The sequence below is a fragment of the Sminthopsis crassicaudata genome, chromosome 2 (genome assembly GCF_048593235.1).
Source record: "Sminthopsis crassicaudata isolate SCR6 chromosome 2, ASM4859323v1, whole genome shotgun sequence".
Taxonomy (NCBI): Eukaryota; Metazoa; Chordata; class Mammalia; order Dasyuromorphia; family Dasyuridae; genus Sminthopsis; species Sminthopsis crassicaudata.
The window spans coordinates 625,309,131-625,329,394 of record NC_133618.1 but is presented as its reverse complement, the minus strand read 5'-3'; the positions used below and the strand labels follow the sequence as shown (position 1 = coordinate 625,329,394).

The 20,264-nt window shown below is 39.0% G+C and overlaps 1 protein-coding gene and 1 long non-coding RNA gene across 3 annotated transcripts in view; both read right to left on the bottom strand.

Moving 5' to 3' along the window:
* The window catches only part of IQGAP1 (IQ motif containing GTPase activating protein 1), a 113,947-nt gene extending 97,414 nt beyond the window's left edge, over positions 1-16,533 (bottom strand). Inside the window, exons 1-2 of one of the 2 annotated variants that reach the window (XM_074296332.1) lie at positions 16,340-16,533; positions 14,506-14,605 (exon numbers count right to left, since the gene is read on the bottom strand). In XM_074296332.1, coding sequence (XP_074152433.1) covers positions 14,506-14,605; positions 16,340-16,394 — 155 coding nt within the window. In that variant the 5' untranslated portion in view covers positions 16,395-16,533. Of the gene's footprint in view, positions 1-14,505; positions 14,606-15,173; positions 15,279-16,339 lie in introns of those variants that run through there. The other variant, XM_074296330.1, reaches the window with a different exon arrangement.
* Positions 16,534-17,464: 931 nt separating this feature from the next.
* Positions 17,465-19,484, bottom strand: LOC141558720 (uncharacterized). The gene is made up of 2 exons (XR_012487120.1): positions 19,341-19,484; positions 17,465-18,361 (listed from the first exon to the last, which is right to left on the bottom strand). It is a non-coding gene; the product is annotated as an uncharacterized LOC141558720 (long non-coding RNA).
* Between the last annotated feature and the right edge of the window lie 780 nt (positions 19,485-20,264).

Sequence of the window (20,264 nt, the reverse complement as noted above, 5' to 3'; positions counted from 1 at the left end):
TAGGGATACAATATCATAGGAGAAATTATTATTAGCATCTTTGTTATGATAGGAGGGATTATGATTTGGGTTGTTTTGTTAGCAATTTAGCTAGTTGGCATTTGTTAGCAATAACTCCCATTTACATGAAGCTTTGAGGTTTTCACAAGACTTAGGTTTCAATCTCATTTCCTGGTTGAGTGACCCAGGCCAAGACACCTCACCTTTCTCACCCAATTTCATCATTACAAAATGGGATTATTAATGCCTTCACTGCCAATATCATATAGCTGTTGGGAAGATAAGATGACAAGCATTTCAATCTGTGTTTTAGAGAAAAACACCCCGCCCCCAGCTTTTGAGAGGAATTCACTGCTCTTCCAAGCATCCCTGCAGAAAGCTAAAAATACTTCAGAAGGAATCCTAACAAGAGAATATCCAAGAGAAGCTTGACTGAGCATCTCATTCCAGGTCAGGACTTTTAAAGCCTAGGGACTCTAAACAAAGACAAGGAAGAGGGACAGCACTCAAGCACCCCAAAGCCAGACTGGAGATTGGGCCAAGCCAGTGCCAAGGTCAAATCCAAAGCCCAGAAACACACCAGAACAGCACATATGGCAGATCAAAATGCAGACAGCCTATGCTCAACCCTGTCAGAACCTAAATAATCAGAACCCAAGAAAGAACTCAGCTCAGTCATGGAAGGAAAAAAGACCAAGGCAACAAGGGAATGACCCCATGGGATCTAAATGGGGGCTGCTACTGGTGAAGTAGACATCCAGTTGAGCTCGTCAGGGTCACAGCAAGAAATGGTGACAACTAACTTCTGGTATACCTACAAAACTGAGACTAAATTCTAGAGGCCAGAAAGACCTTTAATAGAATAAAAGATTTCCAAGTACTCTTGATACAGAAAACAAACCTAAGCAGAAGCTCTGAAATGGAGACATAGAGTGAAGAAAAAACTAGCAAAGTAAAAACATTTAAGCATCTAGAAGGTCTCTTGTAGAACATTATAAGAAAGACTCACAATCTAATAAGGGGAGAAGAAACAAATGCCCCTTCAAAGTTCTATGATTTTTTAGGTCTTCAAAGATCCTAGAAGGAGCTAAATAAGGTAAAAAGAAGGCCTGGTATGTGTTTGTTCTGTTCTGATTGTTTTAAGAAGAAAAAAGGAAAGGAAGGGGAAAAGAAATACACTAGGAAAGAAAGGAAAAGGAAGAACTTATTAGTTAGCTAATTAAGTGGTACAGTGGATAGAGCCTCAGGCCTGGAGACCAAACAATATGAGTTGAAATCTAGCCTTAGGTACTTATTACTAAATATGACAGATCACTTAACCTTTATTGGTCTCAATTTCCTCAACTGTAAAATGGTTGTAAAATATCAGCACTCACTTCCCAGGCCTGTTGTGAGGATCAAACATGGGAAATATTTGTAAAACACTTAGCAAATTGCCTGGCTCGTAGTAGGCACTTAAATGTTTTTCCCTTCCCCTCTATCTTACATACACACAAGATGAAGCATATAAAAACATAAAGGAAGGAGTGGAGGAATATGCACTACATGAACTCCATTTTCATATGAACAGGAAAAATGATAAACTCACACATACATATAAAAAATTTGGTGTCAAAATCTATTTAAACTCAATAGATTAATAGGTAGGAATAGGAAAAAGATGGAGACATTAAGAGGGGAAAAAAACCACTGAGGAACCATAAGTGAAACAATCTCATTCCAACACGAAAAGGTAAAGTGTAAAGGAGCTATTAAAGGGAAGCGTTAATGGAATGAGAAAGAAAATGGGCAGGAGAACAAAACAGGAAAAGAAATTGTTTCAATTAAACACATTCCACTTTCACCACCACCTTTATAAAAACAAAGATTGGGAGCAATGAGAGAAAAAAAGTACAAAGGGATAAAATGAGGGAAAATACACAATTCACAATCAGAAATATAAACAAAAATAGGATATACAATCATAACTTGGGAAATGATACTAGAAAGGACTACAATGTAAATATGTACCAAAAAACAGCATGTAAATAAAGGAAAAGTTAATCAAACAAAGGAATAATAGACACTCAATGAATCCCTTTTCAAATCTCAGGATGTTAAAAAAAAATCAGAAAGATGCTAAAAATGTGTATACATAATAGGTAATTATTACAATAATATGATTGAATTAAATAAAATATGATAGCTCTCTGGTGATTACTGAATAGAAACAGAAAGGATTATATCTTTATAAGGAAGTATAAGCCTACACATCAGAACATTAAAAAAACCTCACAAACAAATGGAGAAAAGCAAAAATATTAAATACATTCTTTACTTATCACAATGCAATAAAAATTACATTCTGTAAAGGGCCTTGAAGGAGGATTAAAATTTATTGTAATCTAAATAATGGAATCCTCAAGAATTGGTGAGTGAAAGAACAAGTCATGAAAACAAAAGAAAATGACCAAAATTTTTGGGATATAGTCAAAATAGTCTGCAGGAGAAAATTTATTATCTCTAAAAGCTTTTATCAATAAGAGAGAAAATTGGTCATGCAATTAAATTAAATTTAAAAAACAAAACAAAACAAAATCCCAACACTAAATGAGAAATTCTAAAAATCAAAAGGCCAGACTAGCAGAACTAAAAGTAAAAAGCAAAACCCCAGTGAATTGATAAAACTAGGAGCTAGACACTTTTTTAAATGAGTAAGATAAAGCTTTTTTTTTTCTTTTTTGAAGAGAGGAAAACCAAACTGTCAGCATCAAGAATTAAAAAGAATTCACAACAATCTGAACATGAAATAAAAGAAACTCTTTTAACCAAATATATGCCAACAAAGCTGACAATTTAGGTGAAATGAATGAATGTTTAAAAAAAAAATACTAAGAAACTCAGAAGAACATGAAATAGATGATCTAAACACAAATTCCAGAAAAGAAACAATTATCCATAAATGAATTACTAAAGGAAAAAAAAAGACTAGATGAAATAAATTTACAAGAAAATTCTATCAAGAATTCAAAGAACAATTAATTCCAATATAATATAAATTATTTGTAAAAATAAGAAAATGCATTTTATAGGAATTCTATGATGCAGAGTATTGCCACTCCCTAATGAACATTAATATATAAATATTAATTTTTCAATTTCCATTTTTGAAATGAAAAAGTTGTAACAAAAGGAAGCTGTCATTTGCCCAAGATGAAATGATGAAAATCAAATATAGAATTTCAGTTCAAAATGGAATAGACTGCTTCAAGATCTCTTTAGGCAAAGGTTGGGACCACTAGATGTGTAACTAGTAATGAGAATTTTATTTTCAAATGCTGGTTGGTATAAATGGCTTCCCTTCCAACTTAAATTTTTTTTAATTTTATAATTGCAGATTTCCTGATTCCAAGTCTAGTACTTTTATACTAAACCAAGCTACAAGTATAGGTTATCAGATTCTGTAATTTATCCTTTCCTCCTCTCCTTTGTCAAAGTTAGCACTCTTCCTTTCAATTAGAATACAGGAGAAAAAACACAACTTGGATTCAAAAAGGCTGAGTTCAAATCTTGCCTCAATAATAACAAGTTAGTGGATAAAAAAATCAATTCAGCCAAGATTAGAAGAGAAGCAGGAAACTGAAAGGAAAATTTTACAGCAAGTTTTTCTGTTAAAAGCCTCATTTCTCAAATATATGGAGAATAGAGTCAAATTTGTAAGAATAAAAGTCACTTCCCAATTGATAAATAATCCAAGGATATAAACAGACAGTTTTCAGATTAAGAAATCAAAGCTATCTAAAGTCTTATAGAGGAAAAATGCTCTAAATCACTACTGATTAGAGAAATGCAAATTAAAACAACTCTAAGGTACTACCATGCACCTATCAGATTGGCCAATATGACAGAAAAAGGAAATGACAAATGTTGGAGGACATGTGAAAAAATAGAGACTCTAATGCAGCTGATGAAGTTGTGAACTGATCCAACTATTCTATAAAGCAATTTGGAATTGTGCCCTTAGGGCTATAAAACCATGCCTACTTTTTGACCCAGAAATACCCCTCATTCCTAGGCTTTATCCCAAAGAAATCAAAGAAAAAGAAAAAGAAAAAAATCACAAATATTTAGAACAGTTCTTTTTGTGATGGCAAAGAATTGGAAACTGAGGAAATGCCCATCAATTGGAAAATGGCTAAATAAATTGTAATGGAATAGTTTTGTGCTATAAGAAATGTCAAGTAGGATGCTTTCAGGAAATACTTACATGAACTGATGGCAAACTGAAATGAGCAGAATCCAAACACTATACACAGTAACAGCAAGACTATCAATGATCAATGTGAATGACGAAGTATTCACAGCAATACAATGTTCCAAAACAATTCCAAAGGACTTATGACAAAAAACGGTATCCACCTCCAGAGAAAGAACTGATGGCATATGAATACATATCAAAGCATATTTTTTTACTTTATTATTTTTGGGTTTTTATTTGTATTTTCTTTTACAATATGGCTAATATATGTTCTGCATGACTATACATGTATTATCCATTTCAAATTGCTTACTTTCTCAAGAAGGGGGGAGGGAAAGAATTTGGAACTCAAAAAAGTTTTTAAAACATGTTAAAATTGTTATTTGCATGTTAACTGAGAAAAAATAAAGTAAAAAATAATTACTAGTTGTGTGACTATGGATCATTAACCCTCTCTATGTAGAAAGCTTCCCTATCTGTAAGATAAGGATAATAATATTTGCATTACCTACCTCACAGGATTGTTATGAAGAGAGTGCTTTTTAAACAGATTATTATCAGTTATCTCCTCTTTTATACCATTTCGCTTTCCTCCTGACTCCTACTTTGCCTCTATCTCCCCAGTGCACATGAATAAACTTTTGCAGAGCAAATGAAGGAATGCCACAAACATTTTCAAGTAATCCACATCCTAAAACAAAACTTCCTTTTATGTCATGTTAGTTTCCTCTTCCTTTAATTGCCCAAACTACTTCTTACATTTCTTACTTCCTCACTCTGTACGAATCCCAAGACAAATACAGTGGCCTCTTCTCAGGCTTTCTTTGATATTTCTGCATCACTGGCATTATGTCTCTGTCTAGTGAGGTCCTCTTCTTTTCATCTCCACTGCTTACTACCTTAATTAAGATCCTCATTTGTTCATCAGAAAATCCTCTTAAATGATCTTCCTACCACCTCCTCCATGCAAATTGTACACTCCACTAGAGTAAAATAATTAAATAAAATATAATACTGAATATAACATCTCTGTCCTCAAAAGCTTTCCTAACATTCATAATCAGTCCCATTCTACCTTATCTGGAAGATCTTATCTTCCATTACTTCCCTTCACACACCCTATGATCCAGCAATGTCTGCTTGCCAGAACAAATGATAATGATAATGATGAATGCAGCTGGCATTTATAAACCTATTCAAAGTTTGCATCATCCTGTTATCTCTATACCAGCTTCTCTCATACTCCTGCCTGTCAAAATCATGCCCACTTGCACCCAGCCTTAGCTCCTATATCATAATCATCTTCTGCTTAATAACATTTTTGTGTGCATGCTTTCACATCTGTCCCTGAATGAAAGCCTCTTGACCACAGAACTGTCTTGTTTAAAAAATTCATCTCTATTATATACAATATTGATGCTCTATTAACATTACATTTCTGTTCCGATTCACCTGAAATCTGGAACTTCTTTCACTAGCACCTCTCTTTTTTCTAATATCTTCTATTTCTAGGGGCTCCTTCCCTTTTCTATTGAAATATACTTAGGTTTCTTCTATCTTGAAAATTCTTGGCTTTGCTGTTTCTAATTACCATTTTATTTCTCTCCTTCCCTTCAATGAGAAATTTCTCTAACAAAAGCCTTCACCCCCTCATTCTCCATCCCTACTTCAAAACTCCTCCAATCTGGTTTCCATCTCCTGAAGGAGCTCTCTTCTCAGTCACTAAATGGCCTCCTTTAATCAAATACAATAGTCTTTTATTGGTTCAGATCTTCACGGGTATCTCTGTGACTTCTCACACCGGATCTTTTCCTTCTTGAAGCACTCTTCCAACTTTCAACACACTGCACTAATATTGCTTCTTCCTCCTTCTAGCGTTCTTCTGCCTGCTTTGTTGACTCCTCCCCTACTTCCTTCTCCTTAACATGGCCCCATATAAAGACAGATATGGGTTTATAGCTCTTTTTTCTCTTAAGAATCTTTCACTACAAACACAGTTCAAATTCATTACTCTCTATGTTAGTGTTTATGCTGCTCCCCCCAACTACCGATAAGGATGAGCATTAATAGGTGTTCAATTATTATTTCTTGATTTTCAAATCTTACAAGAGACAGAAAGCAAACTGAAAAAGTCATCTACCAAAAAAAAAAAATTACTCAATAATGCACTTTCAAAAAAGAAACATGGCTGAACTTTATTGTAAAAAAAATTATTTTAGATTAAGAACAGAAAAGTTATCAACACAGAGTCAATTCTCAATTATCTACATACAATTACACTAAAGGAGAGAAGAAGAAATTATGTTACCCAAGAACAAATTGTTTATATTTTGCTTTAGGATACCTTTAGGAACTTAAGCATTCTATTTATTTATTATTTATTTTCTTCCAGACCAGATCAATTAACCTGAGCCCAAGTGGTCGGTGGGTGGGTGGGTGTGTGTGTGTGTGTGAGAGAGAGAGAGAGAGAGAGAGAGAGAGAGAGAGAGAGAGAGAGAGAGAGAGAGAGAGAGAGAGAGAGAGAGAGGAAGTTTTCAAATGAACTTAAAGCTATCTATAATCATATAAAAAAATCCTATAAATCACTATTAATTAAAAAAAAATACAAATTAAAACAACTCTGAGTTATCATCTTATACCTATCAGAATGGCTAATATGAAAGCAAATGAAAATGATAAATGTTGAAGAAGATGTGGGAAAATTGAACACTTGCACTGTTAGTAGAGTTGTGAAATGATCCACTATTCTGGAGAGCAATTTGGAATTATGTCCAAAGGACAATCAAACTATGTTTGACCCATCAATACCACCACTAGGTTTGTATCCCAAGGAACTATTAAAAAAAGGAAAAGTATCTATCTACATGTTCAAAAATATTTATAGCAGCACTTTTTGTAGTGTCAAAGACTTGGTATAAATGGCTAAACAAGTTGTTGTATATAAATATAATAATACTACCGTGCTGTAAGAAACGATGAGAAGGCAGATTTAAGAAAAACCTGGAAAGCTCTCCATAAACTGATGCTGAGCAGTGAGCAGAACCTGAACACTATGCATAGCAACAGCCACATTGTGTGATAATCAATCATTAACTTAGCTCTTCTCAGAAATACAATGATCCAAGTCAATTCCAAGAGATTCATGATAGAAAATGCCTTCTGCTACAAGGCAAAAACAGAGGCCAGAAAAACCTGTCACTGATACCTAAAATCAAGGATCTACTCAGAAAACTTCAGGATGATCATTCTCATTTTTTGAGGCAATTGTAATTGCTTCTAATGGAGGCAGTACATCAATATTTATAAAATGTTTTCCTCACAGAAACTATGCAATGGCATATAGGGTCTATTTCAAGCGTCCCCCTAGTCCTTTAAGTCTTTATATGTAACAGCTATATATATTGATCAATTTAATTTGTAGGTTTAGATTTTAATACTACTTTTCCATCTTTCAAATTAACATGCCATGTGTTTTTTCTCTTTTCCATTTTTCTTCTCTAATTTTCCACAAGACCTTTCCTTGCCTAGTTATTTCCCATATAGAACTTGATAAGAGCCCTTTTACTTCATCAAAGTTAATAACCTCTTAAGTTGCTGACAACTCTCTTTACCTTAAGAACAATACATATCACAATAATATCAACTTCTACATCAAGCTCCACAACGCTTGTGAAAGGACTTGAGCTTTCTCAGGACCCAAACATCTGCCATAGAAAAAAAGCCAAACTCTTGGTTGGCAGTTGCCTCTCTCCATCACTCCTGCTTTTAGTTACTCTTTCCAGTGACTCAACAGGAAGGTATTCAGAGTAAAGGAGAAATAGAGGCCTTTAGACAAGGCTTTTCCTCCACCCACAGCCCCCAAAATATCATTCTTTGCCACATGATCCAACAATTTCCCATCCAAATTGCCACTCCCGTCTGTATGAGGTCACCAGTTAACAAAGAACAAGAAGCTGGAGAAGCATCTTTCTGCTGGAGAAGAAAGAGGAGCCAAAAAAAACTCAGACTATTCTGATGAAAAGCAATTAGGGGCCCCTGCTTACCTGCCACAGAAAAAGCAACCACTCCAGTCACTTCCAGAGAGATACTTGTTGAACAGGAGGAGTGAGATCAGAAAAGAGCTTAACCCCTCAAATACATCTCAGAACCAGATTAGGAACTGAGAATGAGAAGATTCAGGGAATCCATGATTTTTCGAGCATCTGAATTGCATTCATGTCAAAAAGGGTTTAAATATGTTTTGATTAGCCACAGAGGGCAAAGAGGCCAATACAAGTCTGATGTAAGAAAAAAAATCTGTCATTAGAACTGTCCAAAACGGAATGGGTTGCCTTAGGATGTATTAGGTCCCCTCCAAACAAAGTTTTCAAGAAAATACTGGATAATCCACTTGATATGACCTAAGAGAGAATTCTCATTCAGAGACAAGATGATCTTTACAATCCCTTCCAACTCTCATTCTGTATTCTGTAATGGGGTGGGGGGGATGGGGTTCTGCCTGCCTGTCAAAATTCTATACAAAACAAAAACAACCTGTCTTTGTACTACAGTTCCTATAGCCACCACTCCTCCATAATCTTTTACCAGCCAATAAACTTGAACAATTTATTAAGTTTTAATTGAGCACCTTTATGCTTTGTTTATGCTTAGCTGTTAGGCACTTTAGGGCATTAAAAAAAAAAAAAAAAGTCATCAGTGTCCCTAAGAAGCTTACAATTTGATTCGGGAGACCAAACTCTCTTTGTGATAAATTAGGGGGAAAAACAAGTCAAAAATGAATACAACATAGGGTTATTGTTGTTTGTCCTTCGTTCTTGACATCAGGGAAGTGGGAAGTAACTCCATGACACACAAGTGAATTGGATTGAAGTGAGGGAGGGCTGTGCAAGGTCACCTGCCTCACTTTCCCCTTCAGAACCAACTAGGTGCAGGAATAAAATATAGATCAAGAAGACTGGAGATAGCCCTGAATGAAATGGGAGACCTTGGCCTTTTTAAGCTAGGAAAAAGTATTTTAAAAAGCATAATATGGTGGAAATAAACAAGAATGCTGCATTTCAATAACTTTTCCACCACTAAAAACTGGAGCTGTATGAACTCCAGACCAAGAAGTTAACTCATAAAACCTATTCATACTCTCATGGGATCATATGGTATGACTGAGAAAAAAAGAGAAAGAAGACATCCTTGTAGAGAGGGTTTGCTAAAGAAAGGCTCAAAGATCTGGTAGAACTAGGGGAGTTTTGATGAACTGATAAAATAAGGCTAGGAAAAGAGTAGAGCGTTTCTTCAAAGCCAGTTCTCCAGCAATACTCTTTTAAGAACTCACAACCGTATAGTGAAGTGGCTAGGGGACCCAGCTGGGAGGCAGGAAGGCTTAATTCCCAATCCCACCTTGGACAAAATAAGCCTTGTCAATCAACATTTGTATAAGTCACATGGTTCTTTGAATAGCTATTTCTCTCTCAGTGAAACCAAGGGAATAACTGTAAGTAGGTCCTTCCTCACGGAGCTGCTGAGTCTCAAATGACACCCTATATAAAGAAAACTTCCAACAGCTATTATCAACGGTTACTATCAAGTCAAAAGTGCTTAACTTGGAAAAAATATTAATTAGCTATAGCCTTGTGGACAAAAATCAACAAAACCATATAGTAATTTGCTAGCCTTGAAGACAAGGTACAAACATAAATATTCTATAGTTTTTTGCTTCTTCTTGGTAATATAAATCAGAGATAAAATGTATAAATAAGTTAGTTAGGCTACTGTCAAATAGCACAAGGTAAATTATCACCAGCTTTTAGTATCCCTAAAAGTACAATGAATGCCAAAATTAAGAAAATTAATTTTTCTTCCTCAAAACAAACCATGAAACAAATTCTTCATTTATGTTTTTTGAAAAGTTTCCTGAATTTGCATTCTGCAAAACCACAGATTAACACCACCAGAGGGGCTTTTACAAAGCAGAAGCCACAGTGGAAGAGCCCTGACATAGCCAGGTAAAACTTCATGCTGCCCTCTTCCAAGTGGCACAACCTTGCAAACCAGATATGGTTTCTAAGCAACCAAGACTCAAAACAAACTATCACCAACCTTCATGAGTCACCTCCAGACCGGCTCACTCTGCTTACCAACTCTATCTGGCACAAACACTTCCTGTCAGGGAGTTCAGGAAGCAGCCTCAACTTGAAACAAGGAGGAATTTATCAAGGGTCAGACTATATAAGAACACCACCAGACAGTATGTTGACCCACAAAGCACTCTATCATGGAGAAGCAGGAATCAAACAGAGAAGAAGGTAAAAATTCTACAAGAAAAAACTGAAGTACTCTCAGTAACACTCTGATAAGCACATGTGTATCCTTATCTTAAAGAATCACAGCATGCCAGAGATAAAAGAGTCACTAGGACAGATTTTCAAAGAAATACAAATCCAATTCCTAGGCAGGTACTCAAGAAACATATATAATTCTAGGTCAAGTCTAATACAGCACATTATATACAGAATGTTAACATCCCATATGTCCCAAAACCTATTAAATACAGTTCCCTTCTCTACCCTCACCTACTCCAATGTGAGTACAAAAAAAAATCAAGCTGCTGGGCTGTCTGTGTCACCTCATGAATAATATATGAGAACTACATTACCCAACATCTCCTCCTTCTCCCTCAAGTAGATGAAGCATTTTTCTCTATCTTTAGCAACGGTGTAAGTAGCTACCCCAAGAAAATCCCTCTTTGTCCCACTTACAAAATAAATGATCACTAATGTTAACCATAAGAAAGGGGGTAAGTAACATGCCTTGATTAAAGGAAAGAAAAAGTTTTAAAATATTTAATTTTTATTGATAGCTTTTGTCTTTCTACCACCCTCATCTCAGAAGATATCCCTTTCCTTGCCCCTAAAAAATGAGCTATCTCTTATAACAAAGAACAGGGGAAAAAAAAGAGTACAGCAAAACTAAACAACACACTTAGCAGTTTGGCAACAAAGTACTGTGCCCACCATTTCTGGAAAAAAGAAAAGGACAGAGGGAAAAAAGCAAAGAAATGAGAGAGAGGGAAGGAAGAGAAGAGAAGGAAAGGCATTTTCTCTTCTGCCTAGTCATTATAATTATATAACAAGTTTATACAACATTATAACAAGTTTTATTTGTATTTTTTTTTTTTTGCTCTATTGGAGCTATTGCTTCCTGATTCTGTTTACATTATAAACTCCATCAGTTCACAAAAGACTTCTCATGAAAAAAATTATAAATTTTAAGTTAAATTTGAAGGCAATGAATGTGGAGTAAAAAAGTTTTGTTTTAAGAATATGACACTTGAACAAGTCACTTGATTTCTCGAGGCCTCAGTCTCCCTATTTGGGAGTGTTAAAGTGTTAAGAATACATACTCTCCCCAACGTAGTCCCTACCATTATACCTTATGATTTTATGATCCTATGCTACCAAACCCTCATGATCAACCTGTAAACACCAGAAATGCCCTCTGGATTCTCTACAAAAGTTTTTACCTACTTCTTCACTGTCCTCTAATTAAACTTGCTCTTCTTTAACACCAGTACCCAAGATAAGTAAAATTCTACAATTTCATTTATGTGTATTTCTTCCACCAAAGCTGATTTCAATTACTCCATTCCTCTGTTAGATAGCTTCACAAGTTGTTAAACCAAAAACATTCTTTACCAATGGCCAAGATTCTGAGTTAAACCTCTCGAAAATTAATTAGGCTGGTTTTTAGATGACAGCAAGTCACTACAACACATTAAAATCTTTTCCAGACAGCTAGAGCTGCCAGAGCTTATACCTCACTAGTTTTGCCTTTGAGAACCCAGCGTCAGCTCCAGCCATGATGAGATGTGGAAGTAAGCCTTTAGTACAAGAATTACTAGTATTACAATAAATAAAATTTTTTACAACTATCCACTGAAAAAAAAATTTCAGTTATATTGAGTTAAACAGGCTTCTTTGAATTCAGCCTGGAGACCTGGGGGGTTCTAACACTGGCTCTTAGTTATGTGCCCTGGGTTAGATCATATACTGTCTTAAAGTCTCAGCTTCTTCATCTAGAAAATAGGAATAATGGGATTTGTTCAGCCTCCCTCATATAGCTATTGTAACAATCAATTAAGATAAGTGTAAAATGCCTTGTAACCATAAAGAATGATATAACTTTTAAGAACTATTATTAAAAATATTGTTTCTATAGAAAATGAGCCGGAAGCTTTTATTGACACAACCCATTTACAGGGTAGAGCAATCTATACTGGCTTTGACCAGGAAGGGTACCAAGTTATGTTTTCATGGGAGAAGACAGTAGTTTCTCTCCGAGATACCAGCCTAAGAGTTTTGAAGTTTTCTCCCAAGCTTCTTTCTGACTGCCATGAATAGAGGAACTGAACAAAATGTTTTCAGTCTTCATCCCAATCCCAACTGTCATTAACTTAAAAGAGTTTTCTTGGGCAAGTGCTTCTTTATTTCTCTGGCCCACAATTTTCTCATAAGTTAAATTATCTCAAAGGTCCCTTCCAGCTTTACAAGACTATACTTGAGTCATTTACTCTTCACTATGTAAAGAAGTATTTTCTATTTTAAATGTTATGGGACACCCATACTTTTTGATAGCACAGAAATTAATGAACAAGTGAATTTATCTCATCCATACCTTCACATGGTATCACACAAATCAATCTTTCAGTAACGTAACTATGTTATTTTCACAGAGCCTGATTTAAATAAATGTTGCTTAAATGACCAGCACTGTAAGCTGTCTTATAAACTTTTACCCAAAGACTTCCAAATGTTCATTAATATAGACTCATTCAAGAAGACAGTGCACTAGGAAACCCCAGACTCTCCAGAAATCAGTCCTAGAGTGACCTGCTGTTCTCAATTCTGCATTGTTTCACAAAGCAGTTCCCAGTTCTGGGCAAGGGCTGGACCACCAAGTCAAAATAAGAAAAACCCTGTCCTTGGTGCTGGTTAGCAGATCTACCAGAATGAACTTCCCTCCCAAGTATATAACGGTGATGGGATCATTCTAAAGGGGAAAGCCCAGCTCTGCCAATGTTACTCCTCTATCAAAAACCTGAAATAGTTTTCTTTTGCTTACAAGAATTCTATAATCCAGATCATGGATTTTCACAATCTGAGTCCAACCTGTCCATCCCAACTGAACAAGACTATTCTCCATTCCTCTCTTGCCATCTCCAGTCTTCATGCTTTGCTCACACTTTCTTTTACACTCAACAGACTCCTTAGACCATTTCAATATTCTGAAATTCCTCTCTCCAATGCCCAATTCAGCTGCTCCTACATTATGAAGCTTTCCCTCACCAAACCCACACCCACTAAAAGGTTTTACAATGACGAAAAGGGATTTCATCCTCCTCAAATTTCTCATAGCACTGTGAATTTAGTTCTTTCTCCTGCCTAACGATTATTTCTGTGGTTGTCATTCCCCAATTCAATTACAAATTTGAAAGAGAGGCTAAGTCATAATCTACTTTTGTATGCCCTATATCCTGCAAATAGTAGGCACTTTAAAATATTCTTAATAAATGGATGGATTTGTGCATTAAAGTGTATTGTTCACAAGTAGTGACAGAGATGATCATTTATAGGTAAGCAATAAGAAATATTTTTCTAAGTAGCTCAATATGAAGAGTAAACCTCTGAAGAACTATGTACCATACAAAATGAACTTCATAGAAAAAGGGCCAGGATCTTAGGTTATAAGTTCAAAACCTCGACAGAAGTCTAAGTTCCTGATAAAAAAGAAAATGTTCTAAGGTATTTATTTGCAAATGAAGTTATTATTTGGAGAACTGTGATGAGAATAATTCTAACTGGTCACTCCTATATCATGTAAACCTGCATAATTTAAATCAGAATGGCTGATAATCTAATAATTTCAATAATGAAAAATATTCTTCCCAAAAGAAAACAAAAACAATCACTGTTCTTAAAACACTGAAGAAAAACAGCTGGGAAGAATGGATAAATGAAAATATTCTAGTGGGAATGAAGTATGGTTAAGTATTGAAAAGCACAGATCTCAATATAGCAATAGCCCTAATTCTGCCCCTCTCTAGTTAGAGAGACATCCTGTAAGAAGAGGGAGCCTGAACTAAAAATGATCTGTGAGGTTTCTTCAAACTAAACCCAAGCTCATCCCCTCCACTACCAACCACAGGCACACACTCGAGAAGTTCATCACAAACCAAGTTCCTCGTCCTAATTTGTTGCCAACCACCTTTTCCTTACCTCTTTGCTTCCTCTAAGTGACAGAGATACTCATAAGCCACATTCTGACGTCTCCGTTCATCCATCTCCTCTGCAGTAAGCCTTTCATTATCCAAGACAGCTGCAAAATAAGAGAAATTACATAAATATGGACATCTGCAGCTTTCCTACGAGATGTAAGAAATCCAGATTAGCTGGCTCTGCCTCAGCTCGGTAACTTCCCACTCCCCTTGGCACCAAGTGTTGCCAGGTATAACATAAAGACCTTATTCATCAAGAACTTTGGGCCCCACCTATATTATTTTTATTATTTTTGTCAAAATATAGTAACAGAGGCACACATTTGACTTTGCATTTTACTGGTATAGATGAACTTTTATGGAAATTAGTCTAATATATGAAGATCTTATTTCCAGTGCATAACTTGAAACTAAATCCCTTACATCATCAAAAGGGATGGCCTCTTTCAAAAAAAAAAAAAAAAAAAAAAAAAAGGGAACTAGGTTGGGTCTCCCTTTTCCTCCGTAGAAGCCTAGGGGAGAATTACTTGACAGATTGAATAAGGAAGCAAGTTTCTTCCCTTCCCCCTCCATTTCATTATTTTCAAGAATCTGGTGAAAAGAAAGTTTGCCCCTGGAAGGCTTGGTACGCTTTAGAATCCAGCTTGAATGCAGGAGAAGGAAGGGTACCTTTGAGAAGCCCTCCCCTCCTTTGCATAAAAAAGGGGGATGGGATGGAATAATAGTTCAAAATACTGCATATAACATAAGACTCTCTCAATATACTGGCTAGTTGTGCTGAACTCCTTTCCCCGGCTTTGTTATTCCTCAAGTGATGACGTGAGAAGGGAAAATGTGAAAAGAGAAATCGATCACGTTTTCTTTATCTTCAAGCCTTTCCCAACGATCTAAGGTAGGGGTCGTCAGTAACAGTGTCTCATTGTTTGCGAAAAGCAGCCCAGGAGAAGTGACCAGCAGGCTCCCACCCCCGGCAGAAGTGCGGCTGGGACGGGCAGCCCCGGACTCCCCGCTTCTCTTCCCCACACCGGGACGCCCAGCTCCCAACTCCAGGAGTCCAAGCTGGTGTCAGCTCGCCCCCTGAGCCTCCCCTCGCTCCTAGCGAGGGGGTTCTTATTCTTTCGGGCTCAAGGACTACCGATGGGCACCCTGCTCTAAACTGTTTAAACGCTCACGAAGTTACAAAGAGAATGAGCGCACTGAAACATTCACCAAGAAAGTTTAAACAATTAGTTCATGCACCGTTGCCCCTGCCCTTCAAGCTCTGCTTTCGGCGGAGTTCAGACGTCGTCCACGTCCCCGTCCCCTCCCCCCTCCCCCCTCCCCAGGGACTTTCCGGGGTCCTAAAGCTCCAGTTTGGGGGCTGGGAAGGATCATCTCCACAGCCCCTCGCGCAGCCTCGCGTGGGGCTGAAGGACCCGAGCCGCCAAGGACGCGGGTGACCCCGGCCACGCTGCTTTCGGCCTCCGGGGCCTCAGTTTTCTCCACCGGAGGATGGGTGCAAGGCTAGAGAGGACCCAGACCTGACTGCGGGGGGGGGGGGGGTCCAGACTAGCCCTCTCCTCCTAACCCCCAGCCTGGCCATTCCGGCCCCGTCTGACAGACGGAAGTGTCAGAGCGGCCCCTCCCCGGGTGGGGCCGACGGCCCCGAGGGGGATCGGGGAGGGGGCCGGGACCCGCGGCCAGGACAGCGGGAGCGCCCTGCCCTTCCGGGTCGGCGCGGCGCGGCCCCAGGAGGAACCCGGCCCAGAGCCGCCTTCGCCTCGGGCCGGCCGGAACGCGAAGGGTCGCCCGCCCCCGGACGCGCCCTCCCGCCCCTGCCCGATCCCGAGACTTACAGCCATAGTGCGGTCGGACCACCCCCAGCCCGTCGGCTTCGTCCGCGGCGGACATGGCTGCAGGAGCGAGATGTGCACAGCGAAGCTCAGAGGGAAGAGGGAGGCGGCGTAGCGCTTCCCGGGCGCGGCAGGGGTAGCGACAGCGGCGGAGGCGCGCTGGGTGTGACCGTGCCCGCGCCCGCGGCCCCTCCCCAAACCCGCAGCCGTAGGGGGAAGAAGGAGAGCGAGGAGGCGGGGTCAGGTGGAGGGGGCGTGGCCCTGTCGCCTCCCCCCGCCCACTTCCCGCCTCCCTCGCCCTCCGGGGCTCGGAGGGACGCGAGCTGGGACTGCGCAGCGGCGCTCCCTACGGCGGCTGAGTCTTCTCAAACTTGCTCCTTCCGCGCGCTCCTTGGATTACGTGCACTTTCTACCTTTGCTCTCTGTTCCCGACTTCTCGAAGCCTCGGGCGCGCCCTTGTCTTCCCCGGCCTGCGCCTGCGCCTGCGCCCACGGGAGTTGGGGGTGGGGCGCGTGCATTTTCAACTCAAAAATTGGTGGGCGCGGCAAATCCATGATGGGGCGTGATTTCTTGTGGATAGTGACGGGGAAAAAGTTCCTAATGAGGGGGTGGGGGAAGGTGAAGCTTTAAGTGCCTAACCGGTGCCCGAGCAATCCACAGATATCACCTTCTTTGAGCATTACGTCATGCAAAGGAAACTTAAAAGCGGATCCTCCTCACTTTTCTCCCGCAGAGCCAGGATTTAAACACAGCCCCCCCCCCCACTGGAACTCCCTTCCGCTGAGCCCCGCATGCCGCGTCCCATTCCGCTCGTAGGGTGGGGCGCGGGAGGGGCTGGGAAGGGGCTGTCAAGCCTCCACCTGCCTAGTCTCCATTACGTCATCATCCTCCCCCTCCCCCTCGTCCCCACCAAGATCAGCTTCATCCCCTTCACACTGTACAATATCTGAACCTCACAAGCGAGGGCTGGGTATCGTTATCGTCTCCATTTTTACCGAGGAAACTGAGTCAGAGACATTAACAGACCGGCCCAAGATCACCCGGTCATTAAGGGTCGGAAGCAGGGATTTGAACTCCGGACTTCCTGATGACTTCGTGTCAGAAAAGCACAACTTGGAGAGCCGAAGGTTTCATTTATCATAAACTTTTTTTTAATTAAAAAAATTGCACAAAATAAACCGTCTCATTCTGTTCAACTACATGTATCTTGCAAATGCCTGCTTCATTGGGGGTTCAGAATATTTTTTAAAAATAAAAAAAGCCAAATAATACATATTTATGTGAGCCCGGGCATCTCTCTGGGCACTTCCCAGGGGTAAGATGGCAAACCCGTTACATACAAGTTTTTCGGCTCCGATAATGCCTCACAAACTGTCTTTGGCAGCTCTAACTGCCCCTGATGTGTGACTATGGCTGTTCGGTGATTTCAATCAATACTCTTTGTAATGCCATTTGAGGTTTTTTGTTTTTGGGGGGGGGAGGGGAGGAAGGGTTCAATAACATTTCATTTTCCCCCAACTACAAGTAAAGACAATTCTTAATGTTCATTTTTTTATTTTGAATTCCAAATTTTCTTCTGCCTTCCCTCACCTCCTCTCCTCCTTGAGACAGTAGCAATTTGATGTTATACAGATATAATTATGTAAAACATTTCCACATTAACCACTTAGCAAAAGAAAACACGGATAAAAAGGAAAAATATGAAAAAAATAAAGAAAAACAGTATGCTTCAACTTGTAGTTCTTTCTCTGGAAGTGGATAACATTTCTCGTCAGGAGAGCTTTAGAATTGTCTTGGATCATTGTATTGCTGAGAATAACTGAGTCATTTACAATTGATCATCTCACAATATTGATGTTATTATATACAATGATTTCCTGGTCCTGCTCACTTGACTTTGCATTAACTCATGTAAGTCTGTTCCTCTTTTCTTATAGGACAATAGTATTCCAATACAATCACACCATTATTTGTTCAGCCATTTTCCAACTGATGGGCATCCCCTCGGTTTCCAATTCTTTGCCACTACAAGAAAGAAAGAAAGAAAGAAAGAAAGAAAGAAAGAAAGAAAGAAAGAAAGAAAGAAAGAAAGAAAGAAAGAAAGAAAGAAAGAAAGAAAGAAAGAAAGAAAGAAAGAAAGAAAGAAAGAAAGAAAGAAAGAAAGAAAGAAAGAAAGAAAGAAAGAAAGAAAGAAAGAAAGAAAGAAAGGAAGGAAGGAAGGAAGGAAGGAAGGAAGGAAGGAAGGAAGGAAGGAAGGAAGGAAAGAAAGGAAAGAAAGAAAGAAAGAAAGAAAGAAAGAAAGAAAGAAAGAAAGAAAGAAAGAAAGAAAGAAAGAAAGAAAGAAAGAAAGAAAGAAAGAAAGAAAAGAAAGAGCTGCTATAAATATTTTTGAACAAAAAAGTCCTTTTTAAATCTCTTTGGGATACAGACCTGGTAGTGGTATTGCTGTATCAAAGGATGTGCACAGTTTTATAACCTTTTGACATTGTTCCCTTTGGGGATTTTCTTGGCAGAGAAATTGAAGTCGTTTTCCATTTCCTTCTCCAGCTCATTTTTTCAGGTGAGAAAACTGAGGCAAACAGGGTTTGTGACCTGCCCAGGGTCATATGGCTAGGAAATGTCCGAGGCCAGATTTGAATTTATGATGAGTTTTCCTGACTCCAGTTCCAGCACTCTATCCATTGTGCCCCTTGATGCCCTTGAATAATTATTATTATATTGGATTTCTGTGTTAGACAGCCAGATAATAATCATCAGTCATTGCAGTATGCAGTGCCAGACAATAAATTCTCAGATCCACTAGAAAGAAATGTGAGTGGCTAGGCATTTTTGCAATGCTTCCCTAGTCAAATCCAAAGGGGCTTGGTCTCTTGGAACATAGATCCAGACTAAAGTAGCCACCCAGTAGTTGTTTTAAATACCACCAGGTAGGTGCAGGGTCATGAAGACATTTACTCCCACAAAGTTTATTCAATCCCCGATGTTCATTAATTTTGGGACTCACCACAGCCAGAAGCATAGTAGTTTAATTCAAAAGGTCCAGAACAGGGGTTCTCAAACTTCGGCCTGCCCGGTTAAGGTAAATGGGCTGAGGGTGGAGACAGAGTGTGAACTTTTGTTTTTACTCTAGTCCGGCCTCCCACAGTCTGAGGGACAATGAACTGGCCCCTATTTAAATAGTTTGAGGACCGCTGGTCCAGAACATATAGACCATGGAACAGAATGTAAGGACTGATCTGTAAAAGATGATTAGATAGGATGTGCTACAGTGAGCCTCTCCCCCATATCTACAATGGTACTTACGCTAATCAGTGGAAGGACTTGTTCTAGTGGTATCCAGTGTCTGAATGCAAGGAGTGAACCCAACCCAGAGCTCCCTGAACTCTCACTCCTCAGACCCCTCCCCCCTTTGTAAATTAGAATCAGTCAGAGACAGAGAAGGATGATGTCGAGTTCAGCTGCCAACTGAAGGAAACAGAAAGGATATAAAACACTTAGATACTCCTGGAATTTGAGCTAACAGGCCCAAAGTCAGAAATAGTTAGAGAGCAGAGGAAGCAAGATGGCAAGTAGAGAAAGGTGTCACTAAATTTGACCTGTCCTTGCCAATAGCTGTCATTGGTCAGCAATGAACTAGCAAAGAGATGTTTAAAGGACCCCATCAGCAAGAGGATGATGAAGAGAGAACAACAACAACAACAAAAAGCCATGTCCCATGCCATGAGATGTCTAATCTGAGGTCCAGGGTTCTTACATCAAAAGGCCAGTCCTATCAGAAGGATATTAGAGACTTTATTGTGTTTCCTATACTCTTCCACCTGAGCACAAGATGCATAGCTGTGGGGGACCATACATACAAAGTAAAGTGAACCTTCCTTAAAAATCCCCATATCTTGAGTTGAGTTGGCTGAGTCTCAAGATATTGGAG